The sequence below is a fragment of the Candoia aspera genome, chromosome 1 (genome assembly GCF_035149785.1).
Source record: "Candoia aspera isolate rCanAsp1 chromosome 1, rCanAsp1.hap2, whole genome shotgun sequence".
NCBI classification, from domain to species: Eukaryota; Metazoa; Chordata; class Lepidosauria; order Squamata; family Boidae; genus Candoia; species Candoia aspera.
In genome coordinates this window covers 321,340,097-321,360,831 of record NC_086153.1, presented here as the reverse complement: position 1 = coordinate 321,360,831, position 20,735 = coordinate 321,340,097, and the positions used below count along the sequence as shown (strand labels likewise).

General features: G+C 40.1%; 1 protein-coding gene across 1 annotated transcript in view; it reads left to right on the top strand.

Annotated features, from left to right (window-relative positions):
- ARID4A (AT-rich interaction domain 4A) overlaps positions 1–20,735 on the top strand; it is a 68,837-nt gene that overhangs the window by 34,462 nt on the left and 13,640 nt on the right. Inside the window, exons 12-22 of the mRNA XM_063290479.1 lie at positions 258–330; positions 1,235–1,329; positions 1,444–1,541; positions 2,128–2,353; positions 4,951–5,195; positions 8,202–8,402; positions 9,244–9,328; positions 13,624–13,825; positions 14,032–14,094; positions 15,256–16,368; positions 17,541–17,645. Coding sequence (XP_063146549.1) covers positions 258–330; positions 1,235–1,329; positions 1,444–1,541; positions 2,128–2,353; positions 4,951–5,195; positions 8,202–8,402; positions 9,244–9,328; positions 13,624–13,825; positions 14,032–14,094; positions 15,256–16,368; positions 17,541–17,645 — 2,506 coding nt within the window. The remainder of the gene's footprint in view (positions 1–257; positions 331–1,234; positions 1,330–1,443; positions 1,542–2,127; positions 2,354–4,950; positions 5,196–8,201; positions 8,403–9,243; positions 9,329–13,623; positions 13,826–14,031; positions 14,095–15,255; positions 16,369–17,540; positions 17,646–20,735) is intronic.

The following is a 20,735-nucleotide window of genomic DNA, read 5'->3' as shown; positions in this document are numbered from 1 at the left end:
GTTTTAGTGGCTCTCAGCTTCATGATGATCTTACTTTTTCAGGACTATGTGCTCTTGAAATTTAATCCAGTTTTTAAGTTTCCTTCAATCTAAGGCTGGTAGTTAACTGGGGCATCATGTACACCATATCAACTTGCTTGGATGGTATATTTTAATGAATAATTTAATCCATCTTAACTTGTCAGTTTTATTTTTTTTACACACACAAAATTTGTCATTCAGATGTTTATTGTAATATGTCTCTTTTCATTTAAAAGCCTGAGGAAGAGCTTGATCCTGAAGAGAGGGACAATTTCCTCCAGCAGCTTTACAAGTTTATGGAAGACAGAGGTAATATGGTTTAATTTGCTTGTGTGTATAGATTGCAGCCTGCCATCTCCTCTAGGAACTGCTTTGGATCATGATCATTATAATAGGCTCAGCTCAAGTGTATAAACAAAAGAGATTCTACCCCATACTCTGTCCTCCCACGTAGAGATGTGTTTGTATCCATTTTTTGGACCTTAGTTCCCAAAGTATTACTTGTACCTATTGGCCATCTGAAAGATTGCCTGCTTCTGGCATATGGTTACATAAATTGTTACAGGTAAAAAAATGTGGAGTAATTTCCTAGCGCTATCTGTTCTTGAGGTGGGAAATGATCTTTAGGTAGGCTTTGTTTTAAGTAGAATATTCTGAACTCTTCAGTTGGCCTTTTCATTTACCAGTAAATATAAAAATGTTATATATTTTCTACTGATAACCTTTTAAGTCTTGAAGTACCAATAAGCATTAGTTTCACCAACTTTCTAATAATACATTTGGCAGTGGTTAATATAATGAAGAAGTACTATGTGTTTATTTTCTGTTACTTTTAGATTGGGGCTGTTATATGTGTGGAATGGGTGGGTCATTGAAGCTTTAGCCTTTTTTTAATTGCGCATTTTTAAAGTATTTATCATTTCATACACAAAAAAGAGATCCGGGAGTATTGGTAATAGTACCTACACCTATGTCACTTACGTCCGTGTTGGAATTTCTAGTATTTATAATAGTATCATTTAAGAAATACATCTCTATCTCTAAATACACATTTAAAATGATCTGTTTCACCAAAGCAGTTACACATGAATTTTTATGTACTAAAACATGATTCTGCAGGCAACAGACAAGTTGAAATGCATGGTTGTGTGCTCTAGTTTAAAGGTAAAACATTTGCATCATAATACTCTGTCCTCATGTTTTCATTAATTAGGAACTTCTATCAATAAACCACCTGTTCTGGGCTATAAGGATCTTAACCTCTTCAAACTTTTCAGACTGGTATATCAGCAGGGTGGGTGTGACAATGTAAGCATAACATTTCTTAAATTTATCCTGAGTTCATGCTATTTATATTCAAACTAGCAACATGCTAGGAAAGTTAACTAAGATGCCTTACTTTCTCCCGTTCTTTCCTCCAAGATTGATAGTGGAGCTGTATGGAAACAAATTTATATGGACCTTGGCATTCCTATTTTGAATTCAGCTGCTTCCTACAATGTAAAAACTGCTTATAGAAAGTAAGTGGTCTCTTTTCATTCTTAATTTGTATTTGGATGTGAACTGCCTGAAGGACAACTGAATACATTTTGTCAAGCTTTTATTTGAGCAACTCCCAGTCAAATGATCAAATTAGTTTGGATTCAAAGGAATGTGAGAAGCAGAGGGGACGGATAGGCGCTAATAATGGCATCTCACTAACAATAACTCCTTTGTGCAGGGACATTTTTATTTATTCATAAATTTTCTCTCCTTTTAGCCAAACCGACTTGTAGACTGTTTAATTTCTCTGAATAAATTAAAGTTTCAGAGAAAAACAAAACGGTAATCCAATCAACAATAGAGTTAATCACAAGTGAAGTGCCTACAGTCTCTCGTATCCTGGTAAAAATTATTCTTGTAACTCAGAACTTCAGAGAACTGGAAAGGAGGGGATGGTAACTTGAGCTGCTAGTGTTAAAGCCCAGATTTACTTTTTAATCAGTTTGCTATTTGTTGAAGGAGATGCAGGGATTTCAAAAAGTGTATATCCCTGTGTGCTCTTAAGTATGATGGGAATGACTTTTGAGGAAGTCCCATAATAAATATATTTTAAAAAATCTGTAGGTATCTTTATGGTTTTGAAGAATACTGCCGTTCTGCAAACATTCAGTTCAGAACCATCCACCACAATGAACCAAAAATAATTGCAGTACAGAAAAAAGAAGAGCAAATGGAGGAAAGGGTAAAAGAAGAGCCCGAAATGTCTCCTGTAGAGGTTCAGAATGAGATGGAAGAAAACAACTGTACCAGTGAAAGCGAAAAAGAAGAACTTGAGCAAAGGTCTCAACGGGTAAGCAATTGCACTTGTAAAAAGTGTTCTGTTAAAATAAGTAATGATTTTTGTAATTCAAGTGACAGAACACTCAAATACCGGCTGCTTTGTCCATTCCTGTAAAGCTCTTGTCCAACCTTTTCAAATGTAGTTTTCTTCCCAGTATTTATAAATTGCTCTATAATAAATCCTCAGGATGGCTGAACAAATTTAAAATAATTTCACATTCAAGCAGTATAAAATTTACTAGCCTTTCCACAGTTCCTTTTGTTCCAGAAAACAGAAACCTGATCTAGGGGTTAGGATAGCACCCAGAACAGTGTAGGTCAGGCATGAGATGCCGCAAGAGAAATAAAAAGTGGACAAACATCTCCTTTCTGTTTCCATGTACGAAAGTTTCTAATGAAATAAAGTCTCCCCACCTTCATCCAGATCTAAAAATACTCTCTGAAAATGTGTAATTTTATGTTTCTCTTACCATATTTATCTTTCTATCACATTCTTTGAATATCAAAATTGTGATTTGTAATTTTGTATTTGTTCTTAGAGAATATTTTCTTGATTGTGTTTCTTTAGAGTGTCCCTATTTGTTTGTTTCTTCTGGTGCTCTAGCTTGATTATAGAAGCCTATTGATAAAATAGTATTAATTGACTTAGGCCTACAAACTATATTTTTTGAAGACAAATATTTGAAGAAGCATGGATTAATTATATGCCATCATGTCAATGTTGGCTTTTAGTGACCACTTATAGGTAGTCCTTGACCTATGGCCATTTGGGCAGCAGCCATTCCAAGTTACTCCCCCCCCCCGCAGTCACATGATTGTGATCTCAGTGCTTGGCAACCAGTTCTCATGACCAGTTGCCAAATACCCCATGATCATGTGATTGGCATTTGCAACCTTCCCTGCCAGCTTCCCCAGAAAGTCAATGGGGAAACCAGCCAGGAAGGTCTCAAATCACTGGGGTAAGTCTCCCCCACCCACACACCCTCCCCCAGCTCCGCTGCACTCAAGCTGTACCAGCCACTTGCACCATCTTCCCCGACCCATGCGGTGCCTCTCACGCACCCTCCCCAACCCGTGCCACCTCTCACGCACCCTCCCGACCTACACTGCACCTTTTGTATGCCCTCTTGTGCACCCTCCCTGACCCATAAGGCACCTCTTGTGCACCCCCTTGCACTCTCAGCACCCTCCTCAATCCATGTGGTGTCTCTTGTGCACCCTCCCCCATGCCCCTTGCTCCCTCCACCACCCAGCAGCAGCCACATACCTTCCTGCAGGCCTGGGATTTGCAACTTCCAGCCGCCTTCCCCACTGACTTCCCCACTTCCCCATTGTGGGAAGCCAGCAGGAAGTTGCCTCGCCTAACGACCAAGGGATTCAGTTAACGACAGCAACTGGGACTGCAGGGATTGCTGTTGCTAAGTGATCTGGTTGCCCTTTACAGTCCCAATTGCTGTTTTAAGTTGAGGACTACCTGTAGATAAGGCCTTCTCCAGGATGAAAAGAAGCATTACCCGCTTTGTTTTCATGCAGGAGGAATGTCTGTTCTAAAATGAAATCTGTAATCTGAGTTATTGTCATGAGTGAGGATGGCGAGCAGAAATTCTTGGTTTTCTGAAAACATTTCCAAATGTCTCCCCTTTAATTTCTTTGTTCCTCCCTCTTTCGATGGGAGTAGGAGTTTGTTAGGATTGATGTCCTAACAGCCAGGAACCACGCTGAGACAAGGAGTAGGTCTCTAGTGTTTTATTACTGCTACATAACAAGGAATCCTAACAAACTGAAGAAGCGTGGGAAAACCCAGACATATAAACCCCAAAGACTAAGGCGGGCCCGATCTGTGTCTCTTTGAATGGCCACCTAATTCCTCAGTGCTACGCATGCGCTTTACAGCCTGGATGGGAGCCCCCTGCTCGCCATCCTCACTCATGACAGTTATTGCATTAACTTTATCAGAGTATTATGAAATGTGAATATATTCTTAACCTAATAAATCTATAATGGTACTGAATTTGTAGAGGAAAGAGTTTCTTAGGGATTTGCAAGAGCAAGTATGCTTCTCCTTACACCTGTATTTCCTACTGCTACAATTAATATGACCAAATTATCCCTATCATTGCTCTTCCAGCAGTTGTTCAACTGCCAAATTATAGAGTAATGAGAACATGATAATAATTTGGTTTGTTTTGAAAAAGGTTGACTATTTACTTACTAACTTCATAGCTTGGTTTGTGTATCATACTAAATCAGTTTAGCAATGCTTATTTAAAAACAGTAACAATCACAGAAGATCCTAAGTGATAAATCAAACAAGTCACATTAGAGTTGTGTGTGATATGAGACCTCAGCCACTCTGTAGTTCCCCATATTTTTTTCTTGTCTGCATTCTGTGCAGCAGCAGCAGAATTCATATGTTAGATTTCTAAAAGGAAAGCTAACTTTACTCTGTTGAGAACTATTCTGGTTGTCCATTAATTCTTCAGTAAGCCGTTCATGAAGAAAAAACAGGGAATCATGTTTCCTGGAAGGCAATAATGCATCTTAATATGATATTTTACTTGCTCCCTCCCCCACCCAGCATGATATTTCACTTCCTTCCGTTCATAGGGACGAAGGAGACTTGTCCGTGATGTGTCTCTTGTTAAAAAAGAAGATGAAGATGATAAAATACAAGAAAAACTAAAAGACAGCAATAAGGAGAACAAAGACATAGAGGAGATTTCCAGTAATGCAGAGAAGATTGAAAATGATATGGCACTTGGAAGCAGAAAGACCACACCAAAGCAAAAGGAAAAGAGAGCAAAACAGGAAGAGGAATCTGACAGGGAATCAGATGAAGAAGAGGAAAGAAGGCAAGAAAACTTCAGTCTTTTGTGTCGATTGCAGAACATTGCATGGCAATGATAATCTATAGCACCTTGGGAAAAAGGGGGTGATTATTTAATAGGTTTGATTTAAGAGCAAGAATAGAACTACATTGGGCTCAGCAATCTTTTGACATAATCACTGCCAGTAGGCAGTGGTGTGGGTATAAAAAAAATACACACGAACAGACAAATTTAACATTTTTGTAAACTAGCCAAAATGAGCAAATCTTGCAAAACTTCAGCAAAGTGCCCTGGGCATCTCATGTGAAATCTGGTAAGCTTTGATGGTCTTACAAGATTTCGGTCATTTTTATTGTCTGATAAAGCACATTAAGGGCTCTGTGTTGTCAATTCCTGACTTAAATGAAGTGTTAATATTTTTCAAAATGGTCATTCTAGCCCTCATAATTATACTGAAGGCAATAGCAGTATCTATAGCTGGATTCTGATTAAAAACTATAATCAATTAGTACGTCTAAGTGTCCTGCCACAGTACATTCTCGTTTCTTAGGTGTACCTATTTTAGGTTAAGTGCAGATGGGCAATCTGAGTTCCCAGGATTCTCTACAACTTTTTCCTTTTTATAGCTCCTATATTTCCCCCTCTCCCCCCCCCCCCCGATTGTGGTTGCTGAAAGTTGACCACAGTGTTCTATTATTTGGAAATTGAAAAAGACATAAAAATACTGTAAATACATTTATACAGTTTTTGATGTATCCTCCCCCCTCCCCCCCCAAAAAAGGAAAAACCTACATGTGTGGCATAGCCCTCCTTACATTATGGATGCAGTCCTGGTTTAAAAAAAACACATTGGTTTTCAAACATCAAAAAGTGGCTTGTTCTTTATCTTAATGTATGGTTAAGATCCTGGATTAAGTGTGATCCATGTTCGGACAGTCAGTCTGCAATCAGCCTAAAACAGAAGTATGTGCTTCCAGATCTTTATCACTATAACGGAGGCAGAAGAGGCTATGCTTGTTTTCATCATGCTAATTAGTGGCTTAGCATTATGATCAAATTCTCACAGAGTCATGTCAAAGGACAGGTTCAAACCCCAGTCTTGGGTTTTCTGTGTTGTACCAAAATGTCCTCCTTGTGGCAAAACAAACCTGCCAGTCTCCATCATTCTGTGTTACCAGAACCCTAAAATTTGGATTGCTTTTGAGCAAATAATTGAATTTTATCCTTATGTACAAATATACCACAAAAGTTGTCAGAATGCAATTAGGTATAATAATTCTAGTGCATAGTTAAAATTTCATACTATATATTTAGGGGAGAGCAGAGCTACATCAGTGATGCAAAGAGCTGAGCCATGTCACATACACATTTTCTCACTTTTTATGTGTGTGGGGGGGGTGGTACTTTACATCAGTAATATGAGGGTAATATCTTACTCTACAGAAGCAATTTGAGTAATTCCTTTTCTCACACTAAAAATTATAATTTGATAACAGCTTTTGAAGGTTTTAGAGCCACAATGAAGGTATTCCAAAATCTGAGAAAGTTGCACATCTCTTCTTTAAGACATTTGTGTTATCCCCACATTACTGAAGCAGGTATGCTGAAAAAGTTACTTTCATTACACCACCTTCTGTATGAGATAAGATATGAACTGGAGTCATTCTGGCTTACACTTTTCATATTTTTCTTTATCACATTCTAACTCTTTTGCTGTTGGGTAACCTGCATCCCTCTCCCTAATTTTAAAAAGTGGACACTCTACTTTGGTCACCAGTTTTTGAGTTTAATTCTAATTTTGACCTTAGAAAACTCAGAAAAACTGGAAACCAAAATAGAATTTTCAGTGCTGCAGTGATACCATAACTTGTTTAGCAACTGAAGTGCATTGATTGAAGCTTCTGGAACCTTTTTTTAATTCAAAGAGCAGGGGAAATGCAGGCCTAAGAAACCAGTTTCCTCAGAATCAGGGAGCAGAATAAAAATGCTATCTATATACAGCTTTAGATTAAGCCAGCCTTTCTCAATTTTTTGACCCTGGAGGAACCCTTGAAGTATTTTTCAAGCCTCAGGGAATCCCTGCACATTCAGCCTCAAATATAGGCCAGAAGTTATAAAAGTATTACATGCGTTTCATGTGACCTCTTGCAGAACTGTAGGGTTCCATGGAACCCTGGCTGAGAAACCCTGGATTAAGCTGTCAGTAAGTTTATTACATTTAATTTTAGTTTCACTCCTTGTGTATGGTGGTAGATGATTCCATAGCTGTTCTAAAGTATAATCCATCTAGATCTATACACATGTGCACATATATCCATACATAAATACTCAATTGTACACGACATTCATTGAAAAGCATTCTGGAAGTTTGGGGTGAGTAGTTACTTAAATTGAAGAAAAACAAATGACTGAAAAATGTTAAGTGAGTTTTAAGAAAGCATATGTGAGAAATTAAAATGCATCAGTTTGGGTAAAACCTGCAAAAATTTAAGCAGCAAAACAATTGCTGTTCTTTATCTGGAACACTGTATTACAGCAAATAATGAGAAGAAATGCATTACAATACTCTGCAGTTTCTGCATGGACATTATTAGCTGTATAAGAGATAGCTACTGCACATGTTACTTACCATTTTATTTTTTAACTTTTTACTTCATAACAAATTTAGAAAAAATACCATTGGGAAAGATGATGCACAAGTAAAAGAAAAGTCCTAAGTGGTAGGGAACCACTTCAGAAAACTTCAGTGCAGTAAGAAACGTTAGTCATGCAAAGCTGATCATAGTTTTCCTTGCGATTGATCTGGGACTTGCCATTTGCTAATCCTTGTCATGGGATTGATCAGATGTGTGTAGAAGATTCATTACTTGGAAAGTGCAGGTACTGTCAAGATTGCCTTGCTGACCCATGTTCCTTAAAGGAAATGATGGCAGCACTATAGCCGCCTGAAAGTGTGGCGTGAATGGGGAAAGTCACAGTTGTCTGTATTTGGCCTCTTAATTAATTTGTATCTTGTTGTCTATTCTGCAGCAGGGAAGAACTTGAGAATCGGGGAGAATCAGAAGGAGAGGAATGTGAAGAAGATGCAGAACCTTGTCTTACAGGAACCAAAGTAAAAGTAAAATATGGCCGTGGTAAAACACAGAAAATTTATGAAGCCAGTATTAAAAGTACAGAAAATGACGATGGAGAGATTTTGTATTTGGTGCATTACTATGGCTGGAATGTTAGGTAAGGAGAAGAATGGTAACCTGAACTGAATATTGACTGCTACCCTGTAAGGTTTAAAGTGGGCTGTTTGGGTCTATTTCAGATGCCTGTTTCAGTCATGCTCCCACCCCTTTTTTTTCCCAGTATCAGTATTCTTAAATATGGTCAGATATAAACATTGTCGCATTGACTCTGTTGAAAGCTGAGGACCCTTTAGTTTGCACTTACGGTAGTGTTTCTTGTAGAAGTGCCCACATAATGTAAATTTTGCTACTCTACATGTTCATGTTTGAAATCATTAACTATTTCATGGTAGCTCATGGGCAGAATCTGTCCTGTGCTTGCTACCCTAACACTTTTTAATAGCCAAATTGTCCATAGTTTTGTTCATAAAAAAGGAAGAACATTGGAATGCTTCTCTGTTTTCATAAAATGAACATTGATAGAATAATCAAGAGCTGAAAATTGTACCAGATTATGTGGGAAAGTTTAAAAGATCCAGTAAATTGTTTATTAGGCAGTTGTATTAATCTATTGTTTGAAGTATGATGTAGGGTTTTTTATTTGCTTGGGGAGCCCTTGGTGCTCTCTGAGCTTGGTTGTTTGCTTGCAGATGTTTCATTACCCTACTAGGTAACATCAGTTTATTTATTTGCCTGCTTGCTTATTATGCTAAATTGAAGCAGGATTCTGAGTGGCTCGGGTTTTACATTCAGGCTTGCAATTTAAAGGGCTAATTCTTAGAATTCTGTGTGTTAACTCTTGTTGCAAGTTGTATTTGTAGTTACTTTTGCAGAAGAAGTTAAATTTACCTTTGCAGTTTTGCAATGACCTAAATGAATGCAGTATTCCTTTCCTGTAGATACGATGAATGGGTGAAAGCTGATAGGATTATCTGGCCTGCAGAAAAAGGGGGACCAAAGAAGAAACAAAAGAAAAAAGCAAAAGTAAGTCATGTTCATAAATTATTTTCTGCATCCAAGCAAATTTATAAAAACCTCTCTCTCCCCACATTACTATTTTCAGGTATTTGAAGTAAGAGAAAATGTATCCCCATAAAGACCAGGAGAATACCCAATATTTGGGCAAATCTAGGTTTTTCCTGAAAGTGTGTGAGTAATTTGAAGGGATGCTTCACTATGTGGAGATTGTATGCCTGCTTTTTCTATGGAACAAAATATTGTGGGGCTAAGATAAGGGAGGTATAAATTTTATGACTGAGAGCTCTTTTCAACCAGGGCTTAACCAATACTCTCCTTTTTCTTCTCACTTGCTCATCTTTTGGAAGAAATGAAAAAGGAGCTTGCCAGAGGCATTTCCTGTGATTTCATTGCATTTTGAATCTCTGTCTATAAATTATAGGTGTAGTAACAATATCAGGGCTTCCAGAAATTGGCTTTGCTTCTGAGCCAGCATTAATTGGGAGATGCTGCAGCAGCTGCTCTCTGGTTGGTGGCTGTCATTGCTCACACCAACTTTTCAAGCAAGTATGTGGAATTGCCAAGTTACTAAGCTAGCTTCAAACTCTTTAGCACTCAGCTGCCTCGCGTTTTGGTGAAAATGTCAAATCATTAGCCTGTAACGGAACAGGCAGATAATATATGGGAGAACTGGTCTTGTCTCTTTCCCACTGATTAATGTACAGTAAATCTATGATATGTCAAAATAAAGCTGTAAGAACATAAACTATAACATGTTAAAACTGTGTTAAAAATGTAAAAGGGAAATAATGGCAGCTTGTGTTTTCTAAAAGCCAAGAGAATAGGGGCTATTCATTGTTCTGGAGGGCAAACATTCTGCAGTTTGAAAGCAACAAATGCATGTATGTATGTATGTACACTTGGAAATGTGCCCAGCCAGGTTTCAGGTGTGGCACCAGCCAAGACACTGTGGCAGGAGAGGAGGGATGGCGGTGGTCATCCGAGAGTCTCTAGTGGCCGTCGGGGGCGCTGCTTCACAAGTGGCTGGTTGTGAGACCCTGTTTTTCAAGTTGGGTTCCTGAGAACAGTTGGGAGTATTGCTGCTGTACCAGCCTCCCTGCTGCGTAGCAACCTGAGCTGCTGGAGGCCATCTCGGGGTTTGTGGTGGAGTTCCCCAGGCATATGGTTCTGGGGGACTTCAACCTGCCGTCCCTGGGGTGTGCCTCGGATGTGGATCGGAAGTTCATGGCTACCATGGCAGCCACAGGCCTATCCCAGATTGTTCAGGACCCGACTCAAGACAGTGGCCTCACTCTGGATTTGGTTTTCTTGTCAGAGCAGTGGCAATGTGATCTGAGGGGAGAATTAGATCTGTCCCCTCTGTCATGGTCAGATCATGCCCTGGTGGCCCTGAGATTCTCTTATGCTGCCCCACTCCACAGGGAGGCAGGACCCATTTGATTGGTCCACCCCCAGCAATTAATGGACGCAGTGGGGTTTCAGAAGGAGCTGGGGGTTATACCTGAGGATCTACTGCACGGTCCAGCAGAGGTGGCTGGGGCCTTGGACAGGATTCGCCTGTGTGACCTCTCGCCCCATTCTACCCAACACTCCCTGTGGTTTATGGAGGGGTTGAGGGCTTTGAAGAGGGTTAAGAGATGTCTAAAGCGTTGCTGGACGAAGACAAAGATAGAATCTGACTGAACACAAGCTAGAGGCGCTATTAAGGCCTACCTTGTGGCGATAAGAGTGGCGAAATGTGAATATTTCTCCACTCTTATTGTGTCCGCAGAATGCTGCCCGACAGCCCTGTTTAAGTTTACTCGATCCATTTTGGGTAAGGTGGGCTCTGCAACCCACCTACAGGGCCATGCGGAAGAGTTTTCTGAGCATCTGCAGGATAAAGATCCATCCTAAGTTGGACTCTTAAGATGCTGAGGGAACATACCCTGTTATCTGGGAACAGTTTGATCCTGTTGGACCTAAGGAAGTGGACAGGATCCTCCAGACTGTAAATGCCACCACGTGTCATCCATGCCTTTCCTGGCTGGTGTGAAGGCAGCCTGGGAGGTGACATGTGGTTGGGTCCAGGCGATGGTAAATACATCCTAGAGAGGGAGGGTGTTCCTGACTGCCTTCAAGGGGGCACTGGTATACTCCCTCCTCAGGAAACCATCACTGGACCCTACCCTGTTGGACAATTTTCGTCCTGTCTCCCACCTTCCCTTTTTGGGGAAGGTGGTTGAGAAAGTGGTGGGGTTACAACTCCAGAGGATTCTGGATGAAATGGATTATCTAGACCCCTTCCAGTCAGGTTTCAGGCTGGGATATGGGACAGAGACTGCGTTGGTCACGCTTATGGATGATTTCTGGCAGGAGCGGGATGGAGGGAGCGCATCCATCCAGGCTCTTCTTGACCTCTCAGCGGCTTTCAATACCATCGACCATGGTATTCTTTTGGGGTGGCTCAGGGAGTTGGGGGTGGGTGGCATGGTTTTGTGCTGGTTCACCTCCTTCCTCCAGGGCTGGTTCCAATTGGTGGTGATAGGGGATGAGAGATCCAACCCTTGACCCCTCTTGTGTGGGGTGCCGCAGGGTTCGGTTCTCTCTCCTCCTATTTAACATTTACATGAAACCACTGGGTGAGATTATCCGTCACCATGGGATGGGGTATCATCAATATGCTGGTGATAATCATATATCTCCATCCCAGTTGAGATAAGTGATGCAGTGACTGCTCTTTCTCAGTGTCGGGGGTCTGGATGGGGAACAACAGGCTTCAGCTGAGCCCTGGTAAGACAGAGTGGCTGTGGCTCCTCTGTATCTGGGAAGTTGTCTTTAGTTCTGGATGGGGTTGCACTGCCCCATTCAGATCCAGTGTGGAATTTGGGGGTCCTCCTGGACTCACGACTCCTGCTCAAAGAGCAGGTGGCAGTTGTGGCCAGAAGGGCCTTTGTGCAACTTGGTGTTGTGTGCCAGTTACGCCCTTTCCTGGACCAAGATGCCCTCCAAACAGTCACTCATGACCTGGTCATCTCCCATATAGTCAATTGCAATGCGCTCTACATGGGGCTACCCTTGAAGAGTATCCGGAAGCTTCAGCTGGTCCAGAACACAGCTGCGTGGGCAGTTATTGGTGCCCCAAGATCGGCACGTATGGCAGCACTGCCGTGCAAGCTGCATTGGGTACCTTGCTTCCGGGTCCAATTCAAGGTGTTGGTTATGACCTTTAAAGCCCTACATGGCATGCGGCCAGGTTACCTGAGGGACCGTCTAATCCCCATGACATCGACCTATCCCACCTGGTCATGCAGAGAGGGCATGCTACGGACCCTGTCGGTAAGGGAATTCCACGTGACGAGGTCCAGGAGGCGGGCCTTTTCTGCAGTGGTGCCCGCCCTCTGGAACATTCTGCTCCTGGAGGTGAGGCAGGCCCCTTTGTTCCCAGCCTTCTGGAAGGATTTGAAGACCTGGCTCTGCCACCTCGCCTGGGATGGGAAGGGCAATAGTTCTTCCTGGGGGTGGCTGGTGCCATAGAGCCCTCCCCACTAAATTAGATCTCATCGCTACTTGGATTTTATATTTATTTTATTCCTATTTATATTTGGCTGTTTGTACTGTATTTTACATGTTTTATGGTTTTAATTGTCAATTTTATTGTAAACCGCCCAGAGTCCCCTTTTTGGGGGGAGATGGGCAGTGATAAAAATTTGAAAAATATATAATATAATAAATATAATATAATATAATATAATATAATATAATAATAATATATACTTTACTTTACTTTACTTTACTTTACTTTACTTTACTTTACTTTACTTTACTTTACTTTTCATGACATGACATGACATGACATGACATGACATGACATGACATGACATGACATGACATGGAGGCTGTTTTTGAGAGAACTACAAGCAAGTAAGGTTTTATGGCTGAACTTAACAATGCATGCATCAAAGTTACGTAAGAAATGATCTAGTGAATGAGATGAAAAACTTACTTTGCAATGCCCCACTTGTTAAAGGCCTCTCCAGCAGTATGATAGGTTGAATCCCATTGTGTCTTTCTGTTAATGCAATGGATACTGTTGATAAATTGGATGTTTTCTTCGACACGCTCTAGATCTATTCCAAAGGGTTAATTTGATCTTTCAAAGCAGATTAAGGGAACTCCTATTCCACAAATGGAGATCTGTCACTTGATACTGGAAGTAGCCTCTGCTGTGCAGAAGCTGTACAGTTGATATTTTCATGCATTCTGTTGAGGAAAAAGAGCTTAAACTTCCTGACAAAGAGAATTTCTGTGTTTGTATTCAGAGTAAAGAAGACTGTGAAAAAGATGAAAAGAAAGAGGAGGAGAAACAAAAGGGAAAGCGTGGACGTCCTCCTCTGAAATCAACTCTTCTATCAAATCTCTCTTGCGGTCTGTCCAAACCTCCTAATAGTGACAGCAAATCAGGAGTGCGGAGTGCACGCAGCAGCCTGCTGGATTGCTCACCCTTGCTTAATGGGACAGAAGGTACTTCTGTTTTGATGTCGTGATATGTGGCAATCCGCTTTTTCTCAGTTGCTCAAGCTACTAATGAGGGACATTAAGGTAGAAACGGTTTTGTGTTTTTAAAATCAACAAGTTGCTTGTGTGTGAAAATGTGCATGTAATTGCAAAAGTATTAAATGTGTTCTCGCTCTCTACCTCTATATTATAGCCTCTTTAATTTTTTTTAGGTATGCCTCGCAGGCAAACAAGACGTAGCTCAGGAATGTTGGATTCTGACAGAGGGTCAAATGGTAAGAATTTTTAAAAATAAACTGTAGGGAGAAATTTCACAAATTTGGGGGAGGAAAGGGCAAGTGCTAGCAGTTTACACCTGTAGAAGAAGAGATATATGGTACTATCTACAATGAAGAAAGAATCAAGAGTTTGTATTACTTGCCACTTTTTTTCTGATTTGAATTTTTACTGCTTCCTTTCAATTATTAATTGTCATAATGAGTCAAAGCTAATCACTTCCATTCACATGAAGGACTTTTATAAAACAGTTGCACAATATTTGGGGGGCTGAGGGCTATACTTGGCCTTACAGTGATGTCTGGGTCAGGAAAAAAAATAATGTAAATGTAAATGAGCTGTAACATTATATTAACGAAAACTACATTTACATTTAATATTTATTTACATTCAGTCCAAAGACTCTAGGTGGCTTATATACATAATAACCCCAACTAATACCCTTTTTAACCCTAAAAACACATCACAAAATGTAAAGCTAATTTTTTGCCCACAATGCCTCATTAGAGGCCAAAGGCCCACTGAAACAAAATGGTTTTCAGTGCTTATGAAAATGTCAGAAGGGAAAGGCCAAGTGTGCCACTGGAAATAGCATGTTCCATAGTGTAAGGGCCATCACAGAGAAGGACTGAAATGGTTATTCTATCAGGATTTAATTTTGTGTCACATTAGAAATTACAATTTGATGGCAAATTTTGAAAGGATTCCATGACACTAAAAGTTTTAGAATAGCTACAAGTTGTCAGGCCTGGTATGTAAATTGAAGTCTTTTCTTTCTTTATAGAATATTAAGCTAGGACATGATATTTTTATCCTTAATTGTCAATGACAAATGAAAAAGCTGCAATTTTGTTTCTGATGTTATATATATTTTGTAGTTAAGTATATTTCTTCCTCCTGAATAAAATTGTGTGGCTGTGTTTGTAGCTAAACATTGTTTTAACATTTTTAGATGTTTTTTAGATACTTCTCATTGGAATACTGAAAGCAAAAATTGTTCTGAACATTATGTGTTTTCTGTGTAGTGTATAAATACAAATCATACTATTTTATCCATTATACTATTAAAGCTAGGTATCTATAGCTTTGTGTGTACAGTATTTATGTAGATTTCAATCTAAATTTCTGCCTTTTTGTCCTTTAATGTTGTTTTTGATTAGACTCAGTTTCATCAGATAGTGAGGCAGATGAAGCTTCTGAAAAGAATATTAATGAAGAATTTTCTCCAGCCGGTTCTGAAATGGAAAATGAAAAACGAACTGTTGACAAACCTGTTGAAGAGATTGCAAAGATCTCACATATGCTGAAAGAGAATGATCAGAATCAAGTTCATCCTTTAGAAAAATTGAAATTAGAAGGTGAAGAGAGTGAACAAGTGGTTCAGATTTTTGGCAGTAAAAGTGATCAGATAGAAGAAGTGAAGAGAGAGATGGAGAAATCACCTAAAGGGAAAGGCCGGAAGAACAGAACAAGAGATTCTTCCCTGGAGAATGTAAAGATTGTATCACTAAATCAGGAAGAAGCAACCAATGAGCATGTTGCAGAATCTGAACGATTAAATACTTCCTCCTTGGAAAATAAAGGTCTGAGCTCTACTTCTGAGAATGAAACAGATCTCTGGGCAAAAGATAAGAAGTTTTTGAAAAGAAAAGTGGTAGAACAGCCATCACCTGACAAAAGGATACGACAGGAGAGTGAGCTGGCTGTGCCAAATATTATGACTGAAGAGAAGACAAATGAATGTTATGGAGTAGAAGAATGTAAGGATTTCTGTGGTGATGACTCTCTTCGAAATGAGAATGAAGAAATGCCATCCTTGGTGGCAGAATCAGATCAACGCCTTCATGTTAGGGGAGGTGGGCATTTTGATTGTTCTTCAGAGGAAAATCGTAACACGCTGTTGAAAGATGAAGATGACTCCATGCCTCAAATTGGTCCTGAAACTCTCCTTTGCCATGAAGTGGACTTAGATGATCTTGATGAAAAGGACAAGAATGGGCCTGAAAGTTTGGTTGCAGAAAAACAAGATGGTAGTAATCTCACTTCAAACCCACCTATGTTACCTTCTGTGATCCAGCCAAATTTCTCTGTTTCCTCACCTCTAACTTTCAGTCAGGATGAATCACGAAGCATAAAAAGTGAAAGTGACATTACCATTGAAGTGGACAGTGTGGCTGAAGAGTCTCAAGAAGGCCTCTGCGAGAATGAGTCTGCCAATGGCTTTGAAGTGTCAAACAACTGTAGCATAGCTGGCCCAGAAATTGGAGAAAAGGGTAAGTACTACCTTCTAAGTACAAAGTTTCTCTGTGGTGACCTAAATACATTGAAAATGCATTTACAGGTCTTTATTTTATTTACAGGTCTTTATTTTACACATTTAAAGATCAGGGACCAGGTCTTCAGAATAATCGCTCGTCTTAACTTTTTGAAGGCAGATGTGGGATTTTTCACATTTTAGTTTATTTTTATCCCACCAAGACTTACAACAATAAAATACCTTTGGGGGGGTGGGGGGAAGAAGGATATTTTTATGTCTGTTCAATTTGGATTGCCTTTGACTGTCTATTTGGTATGTATTAATTTTGCACCTATTAAAGGAATTAGTGTTTAAAGCTTTGAACTGAAAGCTATTTTGTGTGTTTACTGTGCACTTTGATAAATATATTCTCATATTTATTTTTTATTGTATGATAGCCACTGGTTCTTTTTAAAGAAAGGTATAAATAATGATAAACTTGCATATCAGCAGCAAAGAGTCCCCCTTTTAGGGGGAGATGGGCGGTGATAGAAATGTGAATAATAAATAAATAAATAAACTTGGCATCTCTTAGCGCAAAGCTGTAATTCTGTTAGTTGTAACAAGTGTTTTTTCATCTTTAACAAGTCTAAGGAGGCTGCACTGTGAAAGCACCTAGACAGGGATTGTAACTCATTACAATTGTGGGAAAATGCCTTGGAAGTATAATACAAGAAAATCAAACTTCAAAAGTTCTGTCTTGGGAAAGAGAAGGGAAAAAAGACAATTCCCTTACTTTTCATTCATACTTTTCTGTTTTTGTTGTTGTTTTTTCCCATGTAATTCACATTATCCTCTTGCCTAAGAGTGCATTGGGCGTACTTGTAGGAATTGCCGCTGCATGTCCTCCTTTGCACATTCCACACTCCACTGCATGTCCTTCACAAGATTACTCTGTTGCATTTCTTGACACTTTCCCTACTGTCCTTTTGGGGTAATGATTTTGTGGGCATGTTTCTCTGAAGTTATGCTTCAGTGTATAGATAGTTTGGACTGTTGCAGATTTTTTCTTTCTCTGTTGTCATTATGTCGTCTTAGGAATGGTAATTTTTCTGGTTCTTTTCAGTTCTACATCTTATACAATTAACTTAAATTTTAAATTATGAATCGTATTATTATATGGAATGGCAACTTTCATTTTACTTTCAGGGCAAAAAAGGCCTGGGGATAACAGCAGTAGTTCACTGACAAAGCGGCAGAAGCGTACCCCAAAACGAGCAAGTACGATAGCCAAAAGTGAGAAAAATGGGACAGGTATGTTTGTTTGTTAGTTTTTTTCCCCAGAAGGAATGTTGTTTGACTATGTTGGTCCTGGTATATTTCTAAGCCTTTTTGTGCCATAGTTACAGAGAGCTCAATTTCCCTGAAAGCTTTTGGGAAAGCGCTCTCAAGAAGAAATTTTGTGGGGTCACAATATAATTGATAGTGTCTTCTTGCTAAGAATAACGGACAGAATTCTGCAGTCTCTGTGTCAGTTTTTAAAGTGCTAAATAAAGAATATAGCTCGGTGATCTACATTGTGAATACAAGTGTGTACAAAAAATTGTTCCAAGCTCAGAATGTACTGGAATGTTTACTTGTGACATCTACTTTCTTGCTGGATTTATATCCCTCCTTTCCTTCAGGAGCTCAAGATGGTTTATAAAGCGGTCTGTTTATTTTTTCTCCACAACAACAACCCTGTGAGGTAGGCTAGGCTGAAAGAGAGGAACCCAAAGTCACCAGAGAGCTTCCTTTGCTGGGGACAGACTTGAACCTGGCTCTCCCTAGACTTAATCTAAATGTTAACAACTATACCACACTGGTTTCAAATAGGTTTTTTTAACAGAACAAAGCTCCAAACGTTTTGGTATTCTATCATAGATAGATGGGAATTTGAAACCTCCCTTGCTTCCTGGTAATATATGTTACTCTGACACCAATCTATCAAAAAAAAAAAACATTTTTTAAAACCGATATAGTAAAAATGGATTTGTCGTTTTGGATTATATTGCTTGTCTTTGTGAAAATTGAAACAATAATTAAGCATGCATTTTGCAACCAATGCTTGAGTAAACAGACACAGAACTAAACTCAGTGTAGCAACGGATGTGTTTCAGAACAGTCCATTTACAACATAGCAACAACAAAAATATACTTCTGTAGCTATTGGCTTGAGGCTTGTTTTTAATGTGCAAGTTTGCGCAGTGCATACTTTTTGCCTTTGGCCCTGCCAGAAAAGCTTAACAAAGAGATAAAAGAATATAGTTGCATTTGGCAGTCTGAAAACTAAACAGCATACCAACACTAAGACCCTGTTTATGTGACACTCACCTTACTGGTGGTTCTGGCAATGCATGATAGCTTCTCCAAAGTTGCCATTTGGGGGTTACTTGATCCCTGCCCAATTTCTGCAGGAAGATCTGGGTATCCCATGATGCCTTGGGCTAGGAGAGTACTTGCAAGACTTCATGACCACAGCTTCCTCATTGATCAAACTGTCTGGGTCAATGTGAAAGGATAGAGGGAAAAAAAGGAATAAAAAAGAAGTAAAGTGGCATTCCTGGACACACTGATCCATGTTGAGGTTTTTCCTATTAGATTAAGCTGCTATTGTGCCTAGTCATTTTGGCTGGGTGAAAAAGGTTGCAAGTGATTGTCTCCTCTCACGTGCTTCATGCAAATCACCTGGGGTGGGGAGAAAACCTGCCCGGACTTGTTCTTACTTCCTTTTTTTTTTTCTCTGCCGACATGTAGCCAAGCAAGGCTTGCTCCAGGGGAGCTAAGTCCTTTAAATGTTTTGTTTTTGCTTTCTGTAAATAAATTATTTTTATAGAAATGCTTGGTGTGTGACTTTTTTGACCTCTCCTGGGCTAAAGGCTTTCCCAGCATCTGCCAACAGGTTATGGGCCCAATAAAACCCAGAGAGAAAAGAGAGATCAACTCCACACCTCATGCACAATTTAAAGGCAGGTAGCAAAGACCTGTGAAGATTTTCTTTGGAGCCACCTGGAGATTTTCCAGCAACTGCTGGTCTACAGGACAAAGAAGCTAGCTGAGGTGACTTGCAAAAGAAGGAAGAAGCCATGGCTACCTCCCAGCCCTCAGCAATGCCTCTGGAGCGCCTATCAGAGACCAACTATTTGAATTGGGCCCTGAAGATGGAGATGTATCTTCGCAGAGAGAATCTTTGGCTGCCAAATGGTGAGCAAAACTCCCCAAATCCCAGTGCTGAATGGCTGAGACAGGATGAGCGGGCTAGAGCCACCATTATCTTGGGAGTTGAGGACAATCAGCTAGTCCACGTGCGAGGCATGCAGTCTGCAAAGCAACTTTGGGACGCTTTGAGAGACTTATATGTAAAGGCAACAGCAGGGAGTAAAGTTACTCTGACGAAAAAGCTGTACAGAGCCTACCTTGCAGAAGGAGATAGCCTTCCTGAGCACCTGCATTATATTCAGCAGCTGTTTGTTGAGTTGCAGGAGAGAGGAATGGAATTTACACCTCTCACAAAATCATATATCCTCCTGTCCTCACTGAATGCAACATGGGACATGCTGATTTGTACCCTGGAGGCTATGCCTGAAGCAGACCTCACCCCATCGTATGTTACACAGCGCTTACTCGCTGAATGGGAGAAGAGAGAGGAAAGATCCCCCCCCATCTCTTCTGGAAAGCTGCAAGACCAGAAAATGAGGGAAAAGAAGGGAAAGGAACCTGAGGCCACAGCGCTAGCAAGCCAGCGATGCTTCACTTGTGGTTCAGCTGGACATTTGCAAAGAGACTGTGCCATGAGACCCAAGAGTAGAAAGACAGAGAAGAAGAACACAAGGGCAACACAGAAGAAGGCTCTTCAGACAACCCAAATTGCACAGGTTGCTGAGAAGGGTAATTCTGATGTATGGGTGTTAGATTCTGGGGCCAGTTGTCATTTATGTAATTGTAAAAGCTCTTTTGTGTCACTGTCTAAAACTGAAAGACAAAGTGTATCTTTGGCTGATGGGTCTGTGACCAAAATTATGGGACAAGGTGACTTGTATTTATCCTGCTTAGGAGAAACTGTAAAAGGTGTGTTGTATGTGCCAAATTTACAATCAAACCTTTTATCTGTGGCACAATTGGCTGCAACAGGGTATATCATAACATTTAAGAAAAATGGTTGTGAGATACGGGAAATTGTGTGCTACTGGTATGTTAAAAGACTCCTTGTACATTGTGCAAAATGCAAGGAAGCCAAGCTGCAAGGCTGCAGTTGGCAACACTCCATATCATGACCAATGTGTACACCTGATGCACAGGAGATTTGGTCATGCTAATTTCAAGTATATAGCACAAATGCCACAGCTGTGTGCTGACCTAAAGATA